Source organism: Cinclus cinclus, chromosome 16 (assembly GCF_963662255.1).
Source record: "Cinclus cinclus chromosome 16, bCinCin1.1, whole genome shotgun sequence".
Classification (NCBI taxonomy): domain Eukaryota; kingdom Metazoa; phylum Chordata; class Aves; order Passeriformes; family Cinclidae; genus Cinclus; species Cinclus cinclus.
In genome coordinates, this window is record NC_085061.1 from 3,501,628 (window position 1) to 3,526,979 (window position 25,352).

The following is a 25,352-nucleotide window of genomic DNA, read 5'->3' on the forward strand; positions in this document are numbered from 1 at the left end:
CCCGAGCGCCGGGAGCGCCGAGCCTGCCCCGCTCCGACCGTGAGTACCGGGGCCGCGGGGAGCGGGGGGCGAAGGCGGACCCTACCCCAGGGATCCCTCTTTCTTGGGGGGCAGATCCCCGCTGTTGCCTCCCCGGACATCCTCGCTGCGTCGGGCGGGAGCGTTTGTTTCTCGTCCCCTGGGAAGCGGAGGCGGGAGGAGCGCGGCGGTCGGGACTTGTCCGGTTGCCGTGGGAGACCCGCGCTGCCCTCGGAACCGCACCGGGCACGGCCGGCCGGAGGGCTGTGCTGGAAGCGCAGCGCCCCAGGGTCCCTGTCCCATGGCCGGGCACACGGGGAGCCTTCCTCACACCGCCTGTCCCTGCGGGTCCGTGTCCCATCGCACATCCCTTGGGATCATCCCCGTTCCGTACCCCTTGGGCTCCTTCTCCCCACTGAACTCTCCTCGGAATCCTTGTCCCCATTCCGTACCTCTCAGGATCCGTCTCCTCACTGCACGCTCCTTAGGATCCTTCTCCCAGTCTCACACCCTTTGAGCTTCTTCTGCTCCTTGCACGCTCCCTTGGATCCCTCTTCCCATTCCCCATACCCCTTGGGATCCTTCTCCCCGTTGCATGCCCCTTGGGATCCTTGTCCGCCTGCACAGCCCCTGGGATCCCACTGCTATCCCACCCCCGCCGTTTCACCTGTATTCAGCTGCCTGCCACTGTGGTGGTGGCATCCCAGGCCGTGGCAGGGAGATGCTGAGATGATCTGTGTCCCTGTGAGGCCGGAGCAGTTTCATGCTGACTTGTAACTTTAGCAGAGAAAACTCGGGGGAGTTTGCTACTTGCTTGGGAAGTGCTTATTTTCAGCTCTCTCCAGGACCAGTTAATTATCGCCGGAAAAAAAAAACCACACAAAAAAACACCCCACCAAAATCTTATTGCTAAGATCTTATAATTAGGCAGCCTACGGAGACTCGGGAGGCAGCAGAAAGCAAATGCTTTTTGTGCAGTGTTTGTGAGGTGTGTGAATAGATGCCCGGGCAGAGGGCTGGCATTTGCACTGGTGCATTACCGGAGAGCTGGTGCACGTTGGCGGCTCAAAAAGACCCTGCAAAATAATTACAGGGGGAAAAACACCCGAGAAAAGAAAAGCTGCTGAAAGGACTCCTGTTGTCCTTGTGGAATCAGATCCCAGACTGTTACAATGTTCGTGGAGCGATAGAAGCCTTTGGGACAAGCTGTTCGTGTTTGCGGGAGCGGGGCTGCCTTGAATCCTATTGAACAGTGCCGGGGCCGCGGGGTGCAGGCTGCCTGCTGCTAATAATAACGTGGTAAGGAGTTTACCCGCCCTGATCCGGCTAAAGACGGCACCGAGCGAGCCATGGACATCACCAGCCTCCGATCTGCCCCTAGATTAGATGGATAAAACTCGCACAAGGAAAGGCCGGGCTCTGGAGCGGAGACTCGGTCCCGAAAGGAAGGGAGCGGGGGGCTCCGGTCAGAGCAGAAGGATTTGGGTTTTTCCCCGGTACCCTCGGCTGTGGGGATGGGATCTGCAGAGGGGCAGGATTTGGAGCCGAGGAGCGCACGTCAAAGCCACCAGGGCGTTCTCATTTCCTTTGCTCTCCGAGTTCTAATTTGTTCCACATTGCAGTGCCGGAGCGGCCTCTCCCTCCGCTTGCAGCATCCAGGCTGCGGTCACTGCCGTTAGTCCGAGGCTGCCACTCCAGCGGTTTCCATCCCAAAGAAAAAAAAGAAAGGAGAGCGGAAAAAAAAGAAAAAAGAAAAAAGAAAGAGAGAGAGACACAGAGAAATTTCAAGCAAAGATCTGAGGAAACAGCTTTTCTGGTTCCTATTCCGGGGTGGTTATAGCTGAATTCTCACCACCCATCGGTGTGCTGGGATGAGCCCCGGGGAAATTCCAGATGATTAAAAAGTGTTTTAACAGTGTTGTTGCTCTTCCCAAAAGGGAATAAGATGACCTGGTAGCTACAGGTTGATTGGCTTGATAGCATCCCCCCAGGGAGAAGAGAGAGAAACCTGGCTCAGGCTTGAATTGATTAAAGACTTCAACACCAGGAATAAATTCCTGCCATCCAACGTGGCTATATGGAAAATAACTCCTGGCAAGTAGAAATTATTTCAGTCTCCAACAGGAGAGGTGACTCTCTGGCTGTAATACAGTTCTGAGAAGCATTTGAGTTATGGGAGGTGATATTCTTGTAAAAATCTGCACTTTCCAGTATTAAAAAAGTCAATCCAGTCCAGTATTTAGAGCTGACATTGCACAGTGTCAAGAAAACTGGTATTAAGTAAACGTGATCCATTTCCAAGACAGTTATCAGGGAGATTATCACTGCTGGGCACTGCTAGCTGGTAACATGGACTTGGTGCTTTTATCACTAATCTGGAAGAAAGGAGATGGAAATGACTTTTGGAAAAACCTGGATCTGACCCAGAGCAGCTGAGTGTTAATGGTTTGTACAAATCCGGGTGGTGAGCTGAGCGAGCAAAAGGCATCCTAACTGGATCAGAATGGAACGTGGAAATCTTTTACACCCAAAAATAATAACTGTGGCTGTACGTGGTTTCCTGTCCCTAATCTGGATGGTAAATTTTCAGCTGGAGCTGCCTGCAGATGCTGGGAGAGGCAGCACAGGGATTCAGCTGGCAGCAGTTTGGGGGGGTTGTTGCCTGTCCCCATTTCTGCACTGGAGAACTGAAAATTTTCAGGTTGATGTGAAATTTGTCTCTGGGGGAAAAAAAAAATTAAATTGCAGTTATTTGCATTTCTTGTCAGAACCAGCTTTGGGCTTATGGCAGCCAAATCCAATCTTTCCTTCTCAGCAGAGGAGATGTGGAGTTTGAGGGGAAGGGACCAAGGGGCTGCAAAAAGGATCTCACATTTGGAGAGGAGGGGGCCATCCAGTGAGTCCACTCATAAATCAAAGAGGAAAGAGGAGGGCTTGGCAAAAGCATCTAAATACTCTCGCAGAGAAGAAAATAAACAGTAGCCAAAAGCTCATTAATTGAGCAGAGAAAAGATGGCAAGAATCAATATCTGGCAGCTGAGGGCAGACACACTGGAAATAAGGCATAAATATTTTACCAGGAGAAGCGATTAATCATCTGAAGAAACGCAGAGCAGCAGAGGTGGGGTCAGCCCCTCTTTGCCTTTTGCAAAGGACCCGCAGAGTTTCTCCCACAGCCCCGAGGCTGGGCCAGCAGGAGGGACTGGATCGAACCACACCAAGGCCCTGATTAGGTGATTTAATTAGAGGATGATGCATTTATCTTTCATCACGGTGGAGCCATGGAAAAGAGTAGTTCTTGTGGCCTGATGGCTCTTTCCAAGGAACACCCATGAAATCCCTAGCAAGTGCTTCTTTTGCCTCTTGATCACCAGTGGTTGTATTCCCTCAGATCTGTGGTGGGAAGGTGAGGGGACAGTGTTTGGTGGCTCTCCTTGATGTCCAGCAGAACAGACTGAGATTCAGGAAAAGAAATCTCAGTGAGCATCCCAGCATGCTGTGGCTGCTGGGGCAAGGAGCCGGTGCAGGGCTTGCATGTCCACCTGTGGGTCACAGTGTCACCAGCCTGGCATCCTTGGGGACACGTGTGCTTAGGAGAAAGAGATAAAGGTCACAGGGCTATTGCTGGTTCCATCTCCTCCCACTCTCCTTTCCTTTCTTTTCTTCCTGCTTCCTCTCCTCTCCTCTCCTCTCCTCTCCTCTCCTCTCCTCTCCTCTCCTCTCCTCTCCTCTCCTCTCCTCTCCTCTCCTCTCCTCTCCTCTCCTCTCCTCTCCTCTCCTCTCCTCTCCTCTCCTCGTCGCTGTTGGTTATAAGGGGTACAGATGTGGTTCAGTAGCCCACATGCAAACATCAGGACCATGTTGCAGAACCTCTGAGCCTTCCAAACCCAGCACACTGCGAGCAGCCGATGTCTGTGAGCCACCCAGGACCTCTCCTCCTCTTCCTCTCTCAGAAACGTGACAGACGCCTGCCCACGATGATGCACAACGAAGAGTAAAGATTGTTTTGAGAAGGAGGATAAATGGAAGGGAAAAAGGCACGTGATAAGGATGGCAAGGTAGGGAGAGGCTTTTCCTGAGCGCTGGGTGGGGGCACTGGGGAGGAGCTGCTCACCCATAGCGGGAGCAGGAGGAACCTCAGGCCAGCAGGAAAGTCCCGGCGGCTGCAGAGTCAGTTGTGGTGATGGAAGGACATGTGGTGGCCATGTGAATACCACGGGCATTTGTCACAGCTCTGCAGAGCTCAGACAGACAGAGCTGGCTGTGGAAAATAGCTGTTTTTGGTGTGGCCAGGCACTGGCTGTGAAGAGGTGAAGGATCCCTGACACAGATTTCGCTGGGAGGCAATCCCAGGCTTTTGACTAATTCCTGCGTAGTTGGAAAGACAATGCCACTGAATGCTGGAGAAAGGGACTCTTGGCAAAGTCTGGATCATACTCTGTAGCTGCAGGCTAGCATCCTTCCAGGGAACTGGCCTGCAGTGGGAAAGGGGCTCAGCTGGGCTGGGGATGTCCAGGAGCACGTGTCCCTCTGACCTGCTGGCAGGTGTGACACTCCTGGCTTGTCCCCGGCAGCTGGGTGCAGCTGGAGCATCCCCGCTCCCGCAGCCGGGCTCAGCGGGATTGCACGTACCAGAGATTTCCTCCCGGTGGGAGATGCCAGTGCCTGAGCGCACGGATGGGGGAGGAGCCCATTTCATCATCATCATCATCATCATCATCATCTTATCCTGTCCATCAGAGTCCTCAGGGGGATTAAGACCGGGTGTGCCCTGCTGTCCCCAGGAGAAGGCTGTGATTTCTCAGGTCACCCCGACTGATGCCTGGTAAAATCACACCGGTGCCTCTCTAGATGCTGAAAATTGGGGTGACCAGGCTGGCACCTCCTCCTGTTCCAGGTGTCTGATTTTTTCCTGGTGAAATGTCTTTGCCCCTGAACTCTGTTGGAGCTGCATTTGATAGAAAGAGCAGAAAAATAGCTGAGCTATAAATAACACATTCAAAACCAGGCAGGGACCTGCAAGAAGCAAGGATGGTTTCTCTGCGATGTGGGCTTGGAGGAATGATTTTGCCACCAGCAGATGGTAAATGGTTTCCCTTTGTGCTGGGGGTAGTTCAAGGTGGAGGAGATTAAATCCGTGAAACCAGTGATTTGATGACAAAGTTTTGTCTTTTGCATCCTTGATGACAAGGTCCTGTAGGGACTCTGGGGCAGTTTTCCTCCTGGTCAATGTTAATGAGGGCTGGCAGGGCCGTGCTGGGGGCCTGGGGCAGCTGTTCCTGAACCTGAACTGACTGTGCCAGTGCCCTGACCTGCTCCCCAGGTTGGGGCTGCTGCGGCAATCCCAGGAGATGTCACACAGCAGACATCAAGGGATGTCCCCAGGGATGTCCCCAGAGGGAGCAGCAGTTTTGGGCTCAGCTGGAGAGGGAGGAGCAGCAGTGCCAGAGCCCCAACCCCATCCCTGCCTCAGTTTCCCCACTTGCAAGGTGAGAGCAGGAGCAGCCTTACCTGAACCAGTGAGCTGGGGTGAAGTTCTGGGACAATATAAAACACCAGATCCTCAGCCTTTCTGTCCTGTGCCAGCACTCCTGCCCTTCAGCACACCAGGAGTCAGTTTTGGAACCAGCAGGTTGGGGAGGAGGGCAAACCCAAGCATTTTCATGGCCCTGGTGATGCTGGGGAAGGGGCGACTTGGGGTGCAGCAGCATTGCAGTATTACACAGCTCCCAGCCACATCCTTAGCACCTGGTGCCTCAGTTTCCCCATCTGCAGCATTCCATGGGCCTCTGGCTGCGGGATGGAGTGATGCACATCCTGCAGCAACCTTCCACACACAGCTTGGAGGTGGTTTCTGGGTTAGAAGGTGACCTCTTCCATTAGCAGCAGGGACGCTCTTTTTTTCCTGAATTAGATGTAGTTTTGGAGGCTTTCCAGGCCCAGCATCATTATGCCTGATAGCGCTGAGCTTGCTCCAGTGAGTCAGGGCTGCAGCTGTGGGAACCTGCTGGCACCTCATGTGTCCCCAGCCAGGAACAGCTGGATCAGCCTGACTGCTGATCCACGTGCTCTGGCAGCTGTGGATGGGACATTTTAGGGTTCCTCTGGGTGTGCATGGAGTCTCTGCACGTTATAGAGCTGGCGGTGAGGGAGCTCCCAGTTCTGTCCCATTTAGGAATGCTCAGGTTGTCATTCCAGACATCCCCTGCCAGCAGGTCACAATGTGGCTGTGTGGTATCAGCAACACACCAACACCAGGTGCTGGTGCAACCAGGATGGGATTTCAAAGCCATCTGCAGATGGTGACAGTGACATCAGGCAGGAGTGCAACCCACCTACATCCAGAAGTGATTTGTGGTTCCCAGTCCATTCCAGGAGATTGAAGAGCACTTGGAGCTGCCACACGACCTTGGCCACATCTCCTCCAGTTGCTGCCCACTTGGGGCTGCCCTGAGCAGCCCTGCCCTGGGCTAACATGACAAGGGCAGCCTTGTCAGCCATGCCACCCTGGGCCTGAATGTCCTCCACAAACAAGCGAAAGTGAAGAGATTTGCCGGAGTCAGGACATTTTTAGAAAAGCTAATTAAAGCCCATTTTCACCCAGTGCCTCTCGCTGAGCAAAAGCATTTAGCAGTGACCTCAGAGTGAGTGAATTTGCACTTGAGCTTTCCATTTCACCTCTAAAAAATGGGATTGCTCCATAAACTCGTTAGTGAAAGTAACTCCTGATGTCTTGGCTCCTGACCAGGATGGGCCCCGCCAAGTCCCGCTGGGCTCTGCTCTCCTCCCACTGCGTTTTGCCTGGGTAAGAGAGACCTCTTGGTACAAACCATGGAGAAATATGGGGACTCTCCAGGCTGTGTTTTCAGGGGCAAATCCATCCAGGGGTAACCGTGCTGATGCCAAGCAGCTTGGCTGAGTTTTTCCACTGGTGTTTTGGGTTACACAAGGGAAATGGCCCTCCCTTGATCTGCCACCTTGGAGGTGACAGTGGCTGCTCCGTGGCCACCAGCTCGCTCTCCCCTGCTGCACATCTGGCCTCCAAACCACTCACCTTCCCCTTTCTGCTCTTCCCTGCCCAGCTGTGCTTCATGACCGCCTCAAGAACCATGTTTTACGGGCCTTCCTCCACCATGGCTCCGCCGTCCAAGAACCGGCTGAAGCGCCAGAGCCGGCTCTTCTCCCAGGTCCTGTACCGCACCCTGAGCTACAAGGACCGCAGCTCGGCCACCGCCTCCCCTGCGGCCGCAGAGGACGACCCAGCCGAGCTCTCCACCCAGCTCTCGGCCCCTGGCATCCTCAAAATCTTCGGGGGCAACATCTGTGCGGGCACCAACTACAAGAGCGTGCTGGTGACGGGCAGCTCCGGCGCGCGGGAGCTGGTGAAGGAGGCTCTGGAGCGCTACGGGCTGAGCCAGCTCAGCGCCGGGCAGTACGCGCTGTGCGATGTCATCGGCCGCTTCCAGGGCCCCGAGAAGCAGTGGCAGACAGAGGGGCTCAGGGTCCTGGGTGACCACGAGAAGCCACTGCTCATCCAGGACCTCTGGAAGCCCAGGGAGGGCTTCTCGCGCCGGCTGGAGCTGCGCAGGAGGGCGGAGGTGGAGGAGATGGCGGCCAGGGACGTGGACACCACCACTGCAGGTCAGAGCTGGGTGCGGGGCAGGGAGAGGGGTTGGGATGCAGCCCCAGAAGTTCTCCTACACCAGCAGCTTTCACACATGGTCTGGGGGCAGGGGGTGGTGCGAGTGGGAGGGTGGCCACATTTTAACTGCAAGGCTCCTGGCTTGAGGCGGGATCCGGCACTCTCCCGTATCCATCAGTTTGCTATCTGAGACCTCAAATATTTACCCCAGCCAGTTTAGGGGTTAATAACAAGCCCTGCCCATGGCTGGGGAGCAGCAGTGCTTCCTGCTCTTCCCATCAGTGAGCCAGCACCATGGCATCCTCAGCTTCGTGCTTGGCAGAGCGCTGCCCTGGTCCCCTGCATCCCCATCTCCCTCTGGGCATCCCCCAGGCTTGACACCCCGGGCAAATCTGCAGGAGCAATTAAGGAAAATGAAAAGCTAATGAAGAGAGAGCAATGTAGGGCAGGAGAGCCCCTGAAGCAGTGCCTGATGGAGGCAAGGGCTGGCAGGAGGAGATAAGTGCATCATTAGGAACCAGCAGGTTAATGAGTGACCCCAGCACACACTAATGAAGCTTTTCTCCTCCCACCCTCAGATAAAAGCCTTGTGAGGATGAGGGCAAAAAGGTTTAAAATCAGATTTTTTTCCTTGCACAATGTGCTGGCTGGATCAGACCTGCTGACAGAGGGGTCGGGACCACCCTCCAGAGGTGTAAGCCACAGGGTTTTGCTGGGATGGGCCTCAAGGGGTTCCTCACACGTGTAGGAAAGGGCTGTTACTGTCAGAACTCAACTGATGATGATGATGCAGGTTTACTCTGTGTGCTTGGCAAAGAAAAGCCAAGTTTCTGCCCCACCAGCAGCAGAACAAATGGTCCAATCTGTCCCATGCCAGGGGGGACACAGCTGCTCTCCCACCCATCCTAACAAAGGCTGGAAGGAACCCAGGCACATGCTGAGGGAATCCAGCCATGGGCATTCCAGGGGAAAGCAGAGGCAGCTGGAGCCCAGCCAGCTGCGATTTTCAATTGGGATTTCACCTGGTTCTTGAGGAGACATCCATCCTCACCGTGTCCAGCCTGTGGCTGCTCAGGATGGGGATGCCACAGGTGGCCCCAGCTCACTGCACGTGGCACATGGAGGTGGCTCCCGCCAGAGGAGGCCAAGGAGGGATGCTCTTCTCTTCAGCTCTTTCTCCAGCCAGGATCAGAGAGATGTGAAGCACTTTGGGAGAGCAGCAACTCTAAAAACAGCTTCTGTTGAATAGAGGGAAGGGCAAGAGCCAAGTGCGGTGGTTGCAGCACATGGTGAGCAGGGCCACGTGGCAGCTCCCTGCTGCAGCCCCAGGTCACATCCATTCAGCCTCAAATCCTCCTCCTCACATGCAGAAAGCGACTTTCCTCCCCATGACCTGGATCCTGGGTGGGCTGGGGGCCATGGGAGTGCAAGGTTCCCACACAGACAAGGGAAGCAGCAGGGTCTGGGCTGCCCAGCACGGGAGCAGCATCGAGCTGGCCTGGGACTGGCACCCTCTGGGCATTTCTGATGAAGGAGCAGTTCCTGATAGCATCCTGTGCTCTGGATCTGGAAATAAGCCTGTTATGCTTTCGTTATCACTTCATTTGTTACAGCACTCCTGGGTGGGGCTGTGGAAATTCCCCATTTTTTAATCTTTGGGCATTTTCCATAGCTGACCGAGTTCTTCCAAGGCAGAATCTACACCCAGAGTCAGGCTGTGTACTCTACAGACTACACAGCCCACAGTTGTCTTACCTGGTGAAACCTCACTCCTGCAGCCCTTTCTTTTGGTGGCACCAGGGGCTCTGTCCCCAGCCTCACTCTGTGCTGGTAGCCCTGGGATGCTGTTGGGTCTGGCACCACCCTTTCCTGCCTTATCTTCAGACTGCCAGGAATGAATGTGAGTGATGCAGCATGCGACCCACATCCCAAAAAGACAAAACTCCTGGTGTAGGGGGTATTGACCGTGAGTGCCCTCTACCAGGGTCACCCTTGTCTCCAGGCTTAGGCTAGCAGAGGTCCCCTTGCTGAGTGGCAGATGCCTGCCCAGGGTGGTGAGGCACTGACATGGAAAACACAACATCTGTGCAAAAATAAAGGCACTTTAGGCTTGCAGCTCCCTCAGAGAAAAGCAGAGGGATGCTCAAATCATCCCTAGGGCAATACCTGCAGGCCCTTCCGCACACAGGGCGTTACTGGAGCAGCAGGACTGGGATAACTGGGACCACTGGGGTCATGCAGGTACATCACTGGCTGAGGGAAAGGCTCCACATCCATCCGTGACCTGTTAGCAAATAGCTTAAGAGTTTTATCTGCTCAGTTACCCATTATCCTAATTAGTTTATTAGCTGCTTCCCACTGGGGACGACAGTGCTGGCTCCTCATGCCACTAATTAGCAGCACAGGTAGAGCCTCTCTGCAACAAATGAGGCAGCCCCACTCTGCCTGCTACCCCCAGCCCTGCTCCTTTTGGGGAGTACAGAGACAGCAGTTATGGAGATCCACATCCACAAACTGGAGGGTGCTGGAGAGAGGTGCAGTACTTGGCATCTCAGTGGCATTCCCTTTTCCAAAATACTCCCATTTTGTACTGGGTCCTGTCCTAACTGGAGCTTTCCCAGGAGGCTGGAGGCTGAACTGCACACTCAGCTCCAGAAACTTGGAATTTAAGCCTATTATTCTAAAAGATGCTCTAGCAAGTGCCTTTGAGGATCTGGCTTTGATATACCTTAGCACAACTGCATCCAGGGAATATTCCCTGCAGAGTTTGTGGAGCAATTACATTAGGAAGGACTAGCCTGGTCTTAGTCCTCTCTGGTACATTCAAAGCATTTCTTCTTTCCTGGGGCCCATGGAGTTATTTGTTGATTTATTTCTCAGCCAGGAAAAGTGAACCTCTTTCCTCAGCTGAAAAAGAGGGAGATCTCAGCCAAGATCCCAGGCACAACTAACAGTTTTTCCTCTGGGTTGCAGGATGGATTTAGAGGCAGCAGCTTGGTGGGGTCTGGTGGGTGCTGCCCAAGGGGTGCCCAGCTCTCCTTAAGGATATGATCCAACCCTGTGTTAGGATCTGATCAGTGAAAGATGCCTCTGCCTGAGTTGAGGTGCAAACAAGACAAATGCTGAAGTAAATAATACAGATTTTATTAGCAATCAGTGTGAGGTAGAGACAGGAGGAGAAAAGGGGGGATACAGAAGGAGAGAACACTCTTGTTTTGAGGTGATGGTTTCTTGGGTTGGTGGCTGTGAATTTCCCCCTGCCAGAATTGCCTCTTAACCTAGTCAGAGCTGATTCAGCACAGTTGCTGAATTGCTTCTATTAGTTTCTTCCTTATCTTGGGAGTTCTGCCAAATGTCCTTGTGGCCTGTAAATTCTGTGTTCTTTGTGCCCACTATCAGTGGTACATCCTTTTTCCCATACCTTGTTAACCTCCCCCTAGGCCTGAGATCATTTGAGCTTGTCCAGCCCTAAACTTTTAACAAGGCCTAACACCCCAACAGTGTACTTCCTTTTTACAGTCCAAGTCCTGGCTATCCAGGGGGAAATTTAATATTTGGGGGTGCTCTTTGACCCCTTACACACTGTTCCCATCCCAATCTCCATATGGATTCAGCAGCCACTGGCTCTTCCCTGGTCACGCTGTGCTGGAGATGTTCAGTTTTGGGTGGGATAACCTGCACATGCTTGGGAGGACAAAACAGTACCAAAGGATGAAAAAAAGCTAACCCAGTTTTATGGATGGACTTTGTTATGCTCAGGAAAGGAGCTGTGTTTATCTTTCCAGCACAGCCCCGGGGTTAGTGGGAGCCTGTGACGGGGGCTCTATTGGCAGTGAAAAAGCAGCTTTTTCCTACACAAAATAAATACAGAAGCTTCCTTTCCCCTCGATAAGGGGCTGGTGATGGCCTGTCTCTGCAAGCAGTGGGACTCCAGTCCTGGAAGGCTCTGCTCTGCCCCACTGAGCTCCAGCAGCAGCTGCTCCCCAAAATCCAGCCCCACTCCTCCCTGCTCCCACAGGCTGGTCTGGGATCTGCGCTGCCCCAGCTGTCCTTCATTCCTCTGGCCCATTTCCACTATGGGGACAGGGCTCCTGGGGGGAGCTGAGGTGTCCTGCAGACAAGTTTGGGGTGGCCTTTGTTATCCCCAGCAGCGTGGCTTGGGTGGGCCTGTTGTTCTCCCTGAATGTCACATCTGTGCCGTGCCCGGGATGGGGACGGGAGCAGGGCCAATTGCCTTTTAAAGAAGGACACAGGGCAGGAGACCTTGGGGTGGCTTGACTGTGCTTTGCCCTAATCCCAAGGCATGTAAACAGCAGGGGCTATTTTCTCCCTGTCCCGCCCCCCTCCTCATCCCCATCTCCTTGATTTTCCCAGCAAAGGAGGGCTCCATTTAAAACAAACAAACAACAAAAAAAATGTATTTCAGAACCAGCAGCCCATTCCTCACCAAATAAGGCAGATGATTTTTTTCTTTTTTTTTTTTGGATCTGAGCTTGTGAGTGTCCCTTTAAGCAGCCCTGGGCACCAAGCTCTCTGCTTTGCCGTCCCCAAATCCCGCCGGCTGTCCCCAAATCTTGCTGTCCAAAGCCTGGTGGGCTGAACCAGGAGTGGGGCTCTGGCTCTGGTGCTGCACCAACAACGCTGCACTGCTGCTCCTGCAAGCAAATCCTTTAGGTTTTTTCCCTCTCTTCGTCCTTCCCGAATGCCAGTGACCTGCTCCCAGGAGGCTGCCCAGCTGAGGTATGATCATCACCCCTTGGACACGCAACTTCCTAATTCTCCTGCACAGCTCAAGCCACACTTGCAGCACGGAGGGACTCATCAGGACCCGCGGGGTCTGGGGGTGCCATGTGAGGGGCTGCTTTTGCAGCTCAGCCCGGCCTATTCATTCACCCCAGCTCCTGTTTGTCTCACGGACAGACAGCTCTGCCGGAATTGATGCTTGGGAGAAGTTAATTACAGCTTGTTCCTGCTGCAGCCGGGCTCCATTGCAGCTCCCATGCCTGGCTGATGCTCCGGGAACTTGATGGGGGTCCCTGCATTTCCCACTTGCTGCTGGCGACTGAGTGCCGAAGGGCCTACAGCCGAATCCGGGCTTTTTTTTTTTTTTATCAAAGACTGAGTACAATTCCTTTTTAGAAGGGATTTCCTCTCCCCCCAGCCCTGCAGTGTGGCCAGGGCAGGTGGGGGATACTATGGACCGGCTGCTCTCCATTCAGTGAGGTTTGGGGGCCAGGGGAAGGCTGGGACACCTCTTTTTTAGCGGTGGCATTAGGACACTAAACTCTCCGCGCCGGCGTCACCTTTCAGGGAGGGCAAAGGACCAGGGACATCAAGGCAGGGTTGGGTGCGCAGCGCCGGGAGGGTTCCAGCTGCTCCATCGCCGCTCCGAGCCGCAGCATCCCTCCATCCGCGGGGTGCTGCGGCGGGGCGGGGGTGCTCCCGGGAGGGGAGGGATGGCCGCAGGGGCTGAACGCCGCTCTGTCTCTCCCCCCCATCCCCGCAGGCATCAACGCCCAAGCGCGGAAGCTGCAGCGGCACCGGGCGCGGGGGGCCCGGCGGGCGGCGGGGGCTGAGCGGCGCGGGCCCCCCCCGGCCCTGCGGCGCAGCCTCAGCGAGACCAGCCTGGGGACCCCGGCTCGGAGGGCAGGGAGCGGGGCCGGGGCCGGGAGCGGGGCCGGGGCCGGGGCCCGGCTCCAGCGGCACTGCTCCACCCTGCCCGGCAGCCCGGCGGCGGCGCGGAGCGGCGGCAGCAGCATGCGGTACTCCCTCTACCAGTCCCCGCACCTCCTGCTCCTGCAGGGCTACAGCCAGCAGCATGTAAGCACCGCGCCGCCTCCTGAGCACCCCCCTCCCCGCTTCCCTCTCACCCCCCCCCCCCCCTCCAAAACCCCGGGGAGCGGGGCTGCTTGCATGGCCGGAGCTGCTGGGGTCGAGGGAGGTGGTGGTGGAGGGGGGTGCGGGTGAGCATCCTTTAGGAAACGGGCTTGGGACTTGCAGCCTGGTCCTCAAGTCTGTCCTCAGCCTGTCCCCAGGTACGGGGAACACGGAAGCAGCAGCCGTGATCCCCTGCAATGCCCCATAGGGATGCAAGGTGATTCCCGAGCAGCATCCCTGCCCCGGCCCGAGGGAGCCCTGGTTCTGCGGGTGGTGGCTGGGTTGCCCCGCTCCCTGTCCGGCTGCTTCCTCAGTGGCAGACGGAATCAGAGGCCGCAAGAGCAGTGCGTTTGCTGGAAGCGCTTGGAGAACTGCAAAGGACAGGGTCGGCTCTTGCAGTTAATGGCTACTTTGTGCCCATTGAGTATCCGGCTGTTCCGAGTTCTTGGCAGGGTGACACGGGCACTGCAGCCATCCCGTTCGTGCTGCTGGGGAAACTGAGGCACGGGCTGGTCCCCTGAGCTGCCTCGGGGTGTGCGGACAGGCTGCAGGGAAAGGCAGGGCCAGGGCAGGATGCTCTGACGGGGGTCCCACTGTCCACTCGGGCAGAGAGAGGGTGCAGGCATCGCTGCAGTCTGGGGGAAGAAGGAAAAGCGGCTGCGGAAGGGATGAGAGGGAGAGGTGGAAGGAGGGCTCCTTCTGCCAAAGCAGCCCCATTTACTGCATGCCCAAAGTCATTGTACCTATTTATTGGCTTGCCCGAGGCGGGGATGGCTGCTGTCCTGTTCGGCAGCGAGGAGAGTTTAAAAAAATAAATTGTTTTTGCCGTGCAAAAGTGCATGGGGGACAGCTGGGGACAGCGAGGGGACAGCTGGGGACAGCGGGAGGCTGCAGCACTCACTGCATGGCAGGGAGGAGGGTCCCTTCTCCCCCTTCCCCTGTTCACGCTGCGTCTCCTCGCTTGGCAGGACAGCTTGGTTTACCTGCTGAACCGCGAGCAGCACACGGTGGGCCAGAGGACACAGGCGAGCAAGCCCAGCATCAGCCTGTCCGCCCCCGACATCCTGCCCCTGCACTGCACCATCAGGAAGCTCCGACCTTCCCGGCATCGCTCGGAGGAGAAGCTGGTGCTGGAGCCCATCGCCGGCGCTGTCATCTCTGTCAACTTCGCCGAGGTGGCCCGGACCGTGGTGCTGCGGCACGGGGACCTGCTGTCCCTCGGCCTCTACTACCTGCTCCTCTACAAGGACCCCATGAAGGCGCAGCCGCTGCCGGCGCAGACCCTGCTGAGGCTGCGAGCCCTGAACCCCGAGGGTCCGCACGTGTGCGGGGCGTGTGGCAGCCTGCTGAAGGAGAAAGGCACTGCTGCCAAAAAGCGGGGCCCCTCGCCCGCCGGCGGCCCCAGGACGCCCCGCAGGAGGCTGCAGCTGGAGTTCGAGCCGGCGGCTGAGGATGTGCTCCTGCGGCGCATCATGACCCTGATCGAGCCCGGAGGGGACGACCACAAGCTGACCCCCGCCTTCCTGCTCTGCCTCTGCATCCAGCACTCGGCCACCAACTTTGAGCCAGGAGAATTCGGGCAGCTGCTGCTCAAAGCGGCCAAAATGATCCAGAGGACGGTGTGGGTCAGTCAGCGGTGGGATGGGGTGTTTGTGGGCTGGGGGTGTTGCTCAACCCCTCCCTGGGGGCTTCTCAGCCTGGTTTCGGGTGGCAGAGAGTGCTGATGGGCTTGATGCTTGTGCCACCCCATCGCTCTGGTTTTCACTGTGCTTTCCCCTTCTCTCCCTGCCCAGGAGCGGACGCGGGAGCTGGCTGAAAAGCAATCCCAGCAGTAAGTGTGACCCTCCTTGTTTCATCTCAAAACGGGGAGAATTCAACCTGGTTCTTCTTCCATGGGTGAGGGAAGTCTGTGGCTGGTAAAACCACACTCCCAGCCTGTCAGCAGTGATGCATGATGAGTTTTCCTGCTAAATCCCACGCATTCTGCTCTCCAGTCCTTCAACCATGATGCCTGCACAGAATGAGTGGGTTTGGAAAAGCTTGGGAGGGGATAGGACCTGCAGCAGCTCTGGGGTTTTCTCTGATCCAAGATCTGGCCAAGGCTTTGCGCTCGTGGCTTCATCCCTGAGTGATGTAGTAGGAATGTCACTTATGCGTGAGTCTGACCTTCCTCATGCTGGAAACCCCTCGGTGGAGCTGAGATGGAGCTGGCATTGCGTGTGTGCATCCAGGGGTGGTGGCACAGGGTGTCCCAGTGCTGGGAGCACCATTCTGGGACAGTCACAGTGGTGCAAGGAGCTGTCTTCCCAGCCATTTCTAAAATCCCACCTCTAAACCAATATCTAGAGAAACTGTTGGTCCTTGCTATGAGCTCTCCTTCAGGATAAACTTCAAGGATGCTTCCAAGGCCCTTCCTATAGGAGGAAAAAGCAGCTCAGCAGTTGAGAAATTTCCCAGATGCTTTTTATTTTCTTTTTGAACAGCGCAGGGCAGGTGAGCTGGGTTTAACTGTCCAGAGCTGGCAGGAGCAGCACATACCACAGGGGAAGGGCTGCTCTTCAGCCACAAGTATTTAGTGCAGTTCATCTGTATTAGGAGAAGTCTCCCCCAAAAGTGGCACCCCACAAAAGCCAGGTGGCCTTGGTCAGCCTGGTCCTCACAGGGTCCCCTTTGCCACCCCACAGAGCAGAAACCACCAAATTTTTCCCTGTAAAGGATCCTTCTAAGGGGAGTGCCGGGCTTGGGGGCGGGGGGATGCGAAAGCTTGCTGGCATTGCCCCGGGCTGGCTGTTTTCTCCCCAAAAACCTGAGAGGGGACACTGAGGAGCAGCAGGTGTAACACCTGCTGTGTCTCCCCAGCCAGGACCCTGCCACCCTGTCCCGCTTCACCATCACAGACCTTCTCCCAGACCTGCAGCACATCATCTTCTGGATGGCCAATGCCATTGAGATCCTCTACTTTGTCCAGCAGAAATCACCCACCTACATCCAGAGCATGGAGGAAGAGCTGGACATCAAAGGTAAGTCTGGATGCAGCATCTTGCCTGTCTTTCCAGCTGGAGCAACTCTGCTCTGCTAATCCCCAGTCGCAGGTGGTGGTCAGTGCCCTCGAGATGCTCCATTAACCCTCCATAATCCTCAGCAGCAGGGACATCTCTGTGCTGTGGGCTGGGGAAATCTGTGGGAGGAGCAGCCTCACATCCTGCCGTGGTGCTGTCAGCTCCAGAGCCAGGCTAAGTTGTGTTCACACATGAGTATCCCCTGCCACCACAGCAGCTTGTGGTTAATGCCCTGGGGGTCTTGCTTCACCCTGGATTTGCAGGTAGCCCTGCAGAACTGCTCATGGATGCGCCTGTGTTAATGCCAGCAAAAGAAAAAAAAAACAAAAAATCCCATCAAAAGGTATTAAACCAGCCTCAGAAACTTTCTGGTCTATGCAGACAGTTAAAATGTTCTTAGGTCGGGCAGGTGCTGGAAGGAAGGTGCAGCCCCAAGCTGCCAGCAGTGATGGGAGCTGTGGAGGATGGCAGGTGGGAGAATCCGTGGGGATGATACAAACCTGGAAGCCCCAATAACTCACACCCTGGGAGTTTAGGGGTGGGTTATTAAACCCACAAACCTCACTGCTGCAGGTTTGCTCCCCCATCCTCCTCTCCTCCCTGCAGGTTCCAAGGAGTCTCTGTTCTCCTCGACCATCACGGCCAGCGAGGAGGCGATGACGGTGCTGGAGGAGGTGATCATGTACACCTTCCAGCAGTGTGTCTACTACATCTCCAAGGTACAGTGTCACACGGGGCCAGCACGAGCATCACCAGGGCTGTGCAGGAGAGTTTTTTTTTAAAGCCTTTACTCCTTGGCAGCTGCACCACGCTGAGGTGTTTTCCTTCGGGCTGAAACGCCCCGATTTTTGGTCGCAGCCCAGGAAAAGTATTGAATTACTGCGGCGTGTTTCCTTGTCTGCAGTGCAGGGACTCCGGGGAGGTGTTTGGGGAGGGCTGCTTGGCTCGGCCCAGCGCGGTATAATGGTGTCATTCAGGGCGTGATGGAAAGGGGCCCCTGGCCCGTTGGACCGCGAGAGCCGGGCGGCAGCGGGGAACAGAGCGGGCAGTGTGAGGCTCAGAAAGGCTGCCCTGTGCAGGACGGCTCCCTGTCCACCGGCACCGGCACACGGGGACACGGGGGCTGCTCCTGCCCCCCTCCCGAACAGCACCTTCCTCCCCTGCGCCCTCCTTCCCCTTCCCTTTGCCCCGGCAGAAGTGAGTGCAAGGCACTGCTCTCCCATTTAAGCAATAGGGAAAATCATCCCCATCGTTCCTGACTTTTCTTTCGTCCTCTTGCCCAGCTGATTGGTTTGCTGCCCTGGCTCGCGTCAGGTTTTGCAGATTTTAGCTGGCGTCACACACCGTCTCTTCCAACTGCTAAAAGTGACTGACATGTTAATTTTTATAGTTTTTTAAAGTCTTGCTTGTTGTTTTTAAATGACACTAGAGCCTATGGAGGCAGGGGGTGAATAGGAGCAGCCCCTTGCTGGAGCAGCAGTGGCAGGATTTACTTGGCTTGAGGAAGTGAAGGGAAGGCTTGGCTCGTGCGAAAATAGAAAAACCCAACAAACTGAGTCTGCTGTGAACCTGCTGCTCTCCCTGCAGTGTCTGTACGTGTCACTCCCTGCCCTGCTGGAGTGCAACCCCTTCCAGAGTGAGTGCCGGGAGAGCTGGAGGGGCATGCCCCCACTGCCTGAGGAGCTCCGCAGGGTCGTGCTCATCTACCAGGCTGTGCTGGACCTGCTCCAGCAGTATGAAGTGCACCCCGAGATCACCTCCCAGATGTTCGCCTACCTCTTCTTCTTCTCCAACACCCTGCTCTTCAACCAGCTCCTGGATAAGGGTCAGTCCTCCTTGAGTTGGGTAACACGCAGGGGGCTATGTTATTGGGCTGAGTTATTGAGACGCCCTCCAGTCCATCCTAGTGTCACCTTAAGGGGTACTTGAGGTGTACAGGAGGCTGGAGATGGGCAGGTCTCAGCATTGTAATGGGAGGCCAAGCACAGACCCAGCATCTGGGTCCCCATTCCCAGGAGAGGCTAAACTCCACAAGGATCCCATTCCACTACACCTTTGAGCCTGAGGGCAGTTAATAGGGACAGCTCAATAATAAACTACAGCAGCCTGAGGTTCTCATTAGCCCTCATTAATGCAGCTGCCCCATTTTAAGTGCCAGGCAAGGTCCAGCCACCACCAAGAATCACAGCCACAGGATGCTGGGGATATTAACCTGGGGCAGGGCGACAGAGGGGCTGTTCCCTGGTATGGCTGATGGATGCTTTGCCTCCTCAGGCTCCTCTCTGGGCTGCTACCACTGGTCTCAGGGGGTGAAGCTGCGGGCCAGCGTGCGGCTGCTCCTGGACTGGCTGCGCAGCGCCGGCTTCGAGCAGCTCTCCCAGCAGTTCTTTGCCAAACTCGCCAGCGTGGCCAACCTGCTGGCCATGCCCGGCTCCCAGTTGGTGCAGGTGAGATATACCCAGCCCAGGGCTCGTTGCATTGGGATGGGCATAGGCAGGAGAGTGCCTGCTCGGTGTCTGGGGTGTCCCCACACTGATGTGCCCCTTTTCCAACCTGCCACCAGCTGCCCTTTCCCAGCATTCGGGGGTGGGCAGTACCCAGGAGAGGATGTTCTGGTTCTCTCCATCTTGCCTGACCTCTCCGTCCTGTGCCCTTTACAAGCTCCTGCTCCTCAGAGGAAGCAGTTTCTCACCTCTGCCATTTGCCTGCTGTTGTGTTTCCTCACACAGATGACCTGGCCATCCCTGCGAGCCGAGTTCCCAGCGCTGAGCCCTGCGCAGCTGCACCGGGTGCTGAGCCAGTGCCAGGCAGTGATGGATGTGGGCTGCATCTCAGCATGGCAGCCCAGTGAGGAGGAGAGCCCAGCCACCTTCCAGCCCGGTGAGTCCTGGTCAACCTGCTCGAGTCACATACAAACCAAACAGGTAATTCCCATCCCCTTCCTGGGTGTCCTGTATTTATTTCAGCAATTAGTGCACGAGGCTTCTTCTGCTGTCCCAAGTGAGGGATTCTGCTGGCTCAAGCTCGCTAAGTTCCTGATCCCAGCTGGGACACTGCACATGGCTGAGAGCTGGGAGGCAGAAGTGTGGTGCAGTCCAGCCAGTGCTATCCTCCATCCCTCTGCCTTTCAGATGAGATGCTGGAGTCCTTTGACAACCACCCACCCATCATCCTGCCCAGTGGGGGCTTCAAAGTGGACCTGGAGGTGGAGACGTTGGATGATAACATCTACAGACACCTCCTGTACATCCGCCACTTCCTCTGGAGCCTGCAGAGCAGGAGCCCCCACACCAGCGAGGGAGCAGGCTCAGCACTCCTCAAGGTAGCCTGTATCCCATGGGGGCGTTGTTCCTCTCCTGGGTGGGCAGGAGGGTCTTGGGTCCCTCTGCAGACCCCTCCAAGCCCAGTGCCAAGGGCTTGCTGCCCTCTCCTGCAGCCTGGAGCTGTGGCAGTGCCCTCATGGAGAGCTCCTGGAAGGATTAGTGCTGCTAATCCCCCAGCATGGGGGGCACGGGAAGGTGAGCTGGAAGGAAAGGCTCTTCCCAGCAATCTCATTAGCAGCGAGGAAGAGGAGATGTCTGTGGGCAGTGTCCCCTTCTCCCTGTGTATTCCCTGTTGTCCCTGCACTGCACCTTGCCCATCCCCAGCAGCCAGGCGTGCAGTAAAGCACTAATTAGCTAATGCCTCTAAAGCACAGGGAGGGTGATACGTGCTATGGGTGCTAAGCTTAGCTGCCATGTGGAGGATGTCCCTCCAGCAGGTCCCCTTCTCCTCTCCCATGCTGTCCCCATTCCCTGCAGCACTCACAGGCACTCCTGCCTACTACTGTCACCCCGGGGCCACATTGCCCAGCCCTTGGGGCACAGTTGGAGCTGTGCTACCCCAGTATCCCCTTCCAACAGGATCCCCCAGCAGAGGCATGACCAGGAGTCCCCTCCTGGCTGGCTGGAAACATCCCCAGCACGGCCCTGGCCACCAAACTGGGGTGTGGCAGCTGTGCTGGGAAGCCAGGACAAGCCTGGCAGTGTCTGAATTGCCAAGGCTTTGGATGGATCTGGCAGCCAGGAGCGCACCAGGGTGGTGGGGTACAGGTAGGGAGAGAACAGCACACACAGGGGATCCCACAGCATTTTCCTCCTTCTTAAGAAAGAGGCATGCACGACGCCGGAGGTGCTGGAGGTGAGCGAGGCCACCCTGGGGAGCACCATTGCCCAGGAGGATTATTGCTCCCTGGGGGGATGTGCCGAGCCAGAGGGCAACCCGCAGCTCTGCCTGGCCACCGGCACCTGCCCCTGCGAGCCCCCCGCCGGCGAGCCACAGCTCCAGGAGAAGCTCAAGCAGCTGCAGCTGGGTAGGAGTCCGGTCCCCAAGGGTGGCACGGCGCCCACGGACTCCTCCTGCCTGCTGACACCACCCACCACCCCCTTGAACTTCGATTCCGGCAGCCCGGAGTCCCCGCAGGGCACCGGCAAGGGGCTGCAGGACCCCCGGAGGAACGGGATGAACGGCACCAAAGGCAGCACCCCCGAAGGTACCGAGAGCTGGCGCTGCCCCGGGGCTGTGAGGCTGGGTTCGGGCCGTGCCAGAGCCGTAAGCCGCTCTCTCCGCTGCCAGGCTGCTCGCCGGCCCCCTATGACTACCCCACGCCGGAATCTTCCAGCCAAAGCTCTGCCACCGACGACTTCTGCTACGTGTTCGTGGTGGAGCTGGAGAGGGGACCCATCGGGCTGGGGATGGGGCTGATCGACGGCGTGGTGAGTTCTCAGCTGATGCCCCTCACACACCTGGAGTGGGACGTGTGGTTTATACCCCGAGAAAAGCCAGCAAAGAAGCTGATGGCTTCCCACGGGAGCTAGGCTGCTTCTCCTGGGGACAAGGAGGCACAGAGGGATCTCTCGGTGGATCTCTTCTTGTAGGTCACTCTGCTGTGCATGCGAAGTCCACAGCTGTCCTGCAGCTGGGAAAAGCAAACAGGCTCAGCTCTCTCGTGGAAGGAAAATGACTCAGCCGAGGTCTTTCCTCCACCCTTCAGTGGTGGCAGGAGAAGCAGAGAGGAGAAGGGAGGCTCACAGGGTGTCAAAACAGCTCCTCCTCTTCATAAAGATGAATCTGGCATTGTGGGGGTGGATCATCTTTTTAAAACGGCCTTTCACAAACGTGCTGATGGTCAGTAGGAAACAGAGCATCACCGAGCCCTGGGACAGTGTGAGCAGAGCTCCCATCCCAACATGGCTGCAGGTTAACGATGCTTTACTCCTAATTAAATTGAACGAGAGCAGATTGCCCCCACCTCTTCTTTCTGTGTATAAATTGATATAAAACTAAAGGATCACATTTCCTTCCTGTTACTGTTAGCATCATTGCCATCATGTTCCCAAGCATCTCCAAGGTCCCACTTGCCCTCAGGCTTGGTTGTGAGCCCCAGGGGAGAGTTACCCTGCCTGGGGAGCTCAGCCCTTTGGGACCACAAATCTTCGTGTCCCTTTTTTCTCTCACTGCCTTCCCCTGCCCACAGCACACCCCTCTGTGCTCCCCGGGGATCTACATCCGCACTCTGATCGAGGACAGCCCTGCAGCTGCCGACGGCAGGCTCTCCATCGGGGACCGCATCCTCGCTGTCAATGGCACCAGCCTCATCGGGGCAGACTACCAGAGGTGAGTCTCACCTCACCAGAGGGCCTGGGGTAGTGCCAGCACTGCAGGAGTTACTGTGAGGTCCAGGTTTCCAGCTGTTTTGCTCTGAGAGTTGCTGCAGTCCTGAGGATGCTGCAGTATCAGTGAGCTGCAGGGAGAGGAGTGACCTGCACAAGACACCAGAGAGGGGGGAAGGCTGTAGGTTTGGAAGAGGGATTATGGAGCAACAACTGGGGAGCCTATATGGGAAATAAGAGAGCTGCAGAGATGGGTCTCAGCAATGCAGAGCTGCTTCAGCTCCATCCCAACCTAGGTTTCCATCAGGTGGGATGGGACAGCTCTGCAGAGATGGGTCTCAGCAATGCAGAGCCCATAGCACAGAGCAGCTTTGGGCTTGTTTGCCCTCATCCTGGCACCACGAACCTGGAGGTCAAGCCCTCCACAAAGCTACAGGCAGGAGAGAAACAGCCCCTGCTTGTAGCCCTGAGCAGGCACAGGTGATTTGCAAAAGGGGGGGGGAGGGGGGGGTGTTTTGTGAATGTCCATGACTTGGCAGGATCCTGAGGGAGCCTGAACTCACCTCTGTCCCTGTTGCTGCTCCCTGCAGTGCCGTGGACCTCATCCGTTCTGGAGGGAAAAAGCTGCGGTTTCTGGTTGCCAAGTCGGACATTGAAATAGCCAAAAAAATCAGTTCCAGCTCCTCATCCTCTTAGTCCTTGTGGTACAAGGATCCTTCTGCAGCAGCTTGTGGCTACAGCTCTGGTTAAAGCTGGCCTCAGGGAGCCTGGAGTGCAAGAGGGAAGACCAGGACTCCACAACAGCCCTTGATGTGCTTTTGGACACTTTGGCCCTGCACTGCAGCAGATGAAAGGACACTCAAGGATGGTGCATGCTTCTCCCACTGCACTGGCTGGGAGCATCATTCCTGATCCATTGCCCAGCCTCACCTTATACCCAGCGTCATCCTTCTCAGGAGCTTTCCTGTTCCTTTGGCCCCTCTGGCAGGGGAAGAGAAGGGGATGCTCCCACCATGGGGACTTGTAGGCAGGCTCCTCTGTTCCTCTAGGCTGGCAGCCCTGTGTGGTATTTTATGCTTGCAGGCAGAAGGCTTGAAATACCTTTGGGTTTTGAAGAGAAGACGTGGGGCAGGCCTGGGTTTCGCTGTGGCAGTGGTCACCTGAGGTGCTGGCACGTCAGGCTGGAAAAGTGTGCCCAGCTCTGGGGGTGGTGAAGGCAGCACAAGCACCCAGGAGTGGGATTCCACACAGGATGCATCGCCAGGAGTTAATTCCCCTGATGCCATACACTAGCTCAGGTGCCTTTCTGCTGCTGGGCTGCAGCCCTGCCTCAGGATGGGAAGCAGCTACAGCAAAGAGCTGACACCACCAGCAGTTCCTGAGAGTCCTGGGGAGAGGTCCCTGCAGAGAAGGTCTCCCTTGCCCTTGTTCCATGGATTCATTGCCCGGCTCTGGCACCGTGATCCCGGCTGAAGGCCACCAGGATTGATGGCAGAATGTTTCCACAGAGGATTCGTGCCACCAGGAGCCTGAGTGAGCCCAGCAGCACTCAGCACTGCCACCAGCCCAGGCAGACAAATGACAGCTTGGCACCATGTCCTGCTCCTCCCCGTCCAGCTTTGCCAGCCCATTGCAAGGCCACCGTGTTTCGTGCCCTGCTCGGAGCATCTCCCAGGTGTGTGCTGCTGAAATGCCGACAGGTGATGATGGACAGCAGACTCCCTTTGGGAGGATTGATGACTATCCCAGGAATCGCTCTGCTACTGCTGCCGACCCGGGTGTCAGCTCAGCCGAGGGTTCGGCTCCATCGTGTGGCTGCCCAGGGCTCTGCACGCCCGGCCTCCTGCCCACCGAGTCCTCCCTCTGCTTTTAGCACCGTTAACCGGATAAACCAGATCTGATTTCCACATATAGACAGATACTGAGACCTAGTTTAGCCGAACCCTATTAAAACAGCCTGCAGCAAAGCCCTGCATCACACCCTGCACGGTCCAGGCTCTGGCAGTGGATCAGATACTCACATCTGATCTCATGTGGCATCTCACAAGAGTGCTCTGAGGATTGTGATGCTAAATCAGGGTTGGCTTTAATTACGCCTCGCTGCTGCAGTTTTGGTTCCTGTGCTTAGTCTTGCACGTTGCACGAGGAGAGAGATGTCAAAACACTCCATACAAGGGAAATGCTCCACTACTGGATTTAAATGCAGTCTGGCCTGCTCTTCTAGGCAAGATGGACCAGGCACCTTCTCTGAGACACGAGTACCTTGGGCTCTGCTGGGCCACGCTCACAGCCCTGGCCTGGGATGCTGCTCCAGCAGGGACTGGGAGCAGTGCAGCCTCCTGCCCCTGATTCAATTCTACCAGGCAGGTGAGCAAAGGCTCAGGGCTCATGGTGATTTACTCCACTTTCAATCAAGTAGGTATCCTGGCCCGTCATCCTCCACAGAACTTGAAATGGTCTGCCTAAAGCCCCTGGGCAAACTGCATGCACTCCTTACTACCCTCTACCCTGGAGCCAGGGCTTGGGGGGAGGCTTGGTTTGCACTAGACAGTGCTGGAGCTGCATCCTGGCACGTTCCAGCAGTACCAGTGCAGCCCACTTAGCACTGCTGGAGCAGGAAAACAGCCCCAGGGCTGTGTGTCGCTCACAGTGCAGTCAGGTATTGAAACAGACTGTAAATAAACCCTGCTATTTACTAGTGTGCATGAGGGCTGGCTTCTCCCAGGAGGAGCAGTGGGATGGATTGACTTCCCTGTGTGTTAATATGTACAGCTGAGATGTGTATAAAGCTCTGGTGCAGATACTGAGCACAGCATGGCGCCTGTTGGACAAGGTGGATGTTAAGAAATGCTCTGTGTCAACAATAAACTGGATCAATAAATCCCTCTAAGCCCTGCTCTGGCAGCTGTCTCTTGGATCTCTTCGTGTTCACTCCAGGGGTGAGACACTAGAGTGGTGAAGGTTCCCAGATGTGATGGAGTCAGTCCTGCTGTCTCCAGCTCACACAGGCCTTTGCCTGATCTGCTGCAAGAAAAGCAGCACATGCAGGTGTAGTGGGAGCAAAGGGGAGGAGAAACGAAGCAGAGAAAGGCAGGGAAGAAGTAC

The 25,352-nt window shown here is 56.2% G+C and overlaps 1 protein-coding gene across 1 annotated transcript; it reads left to right on the forward strand.

Moving 5' to 3' along the window:
• Positions 1 to 25,063, forward strand: RADIL (Rap associating with DIL domain). The gene is made up of 16 exons (XM_062503380.1): positions 1 to 39; positions 7,101 to 7,659; positions 13,167 to 13,287; positions 13,369 to 13,480; positions 14,506 to 15,162; positions 15,331 to 15,368; positions 16,397 to 16,557; positions 17,203 to 17,315; positions 18,184 to 18,421; positions 18,871 to 19,043; positions 19,326 to 19,476; positions 19,728 to 19,918; positions 20,743 to 21,127; positions 21,211 to 21,350; positions 22,112 to 22,251; positions 22,838 to 25,063. Exons 2-16 carry the CDS (start codon positions 7,110 to 7,112, stop codon positions 22,941 to 22,943), a joined length of 3,276 nt encoding a protein of 1,091 aa, XP_062359364.1. The 5' UTR covers positions 1 to 39; positions 7,101 to 7,109; the 3' UTR covers positions 22,944 to 25,063.
• Positions 25,064 to 25,352: the final 289 nt, after the last annotated feature.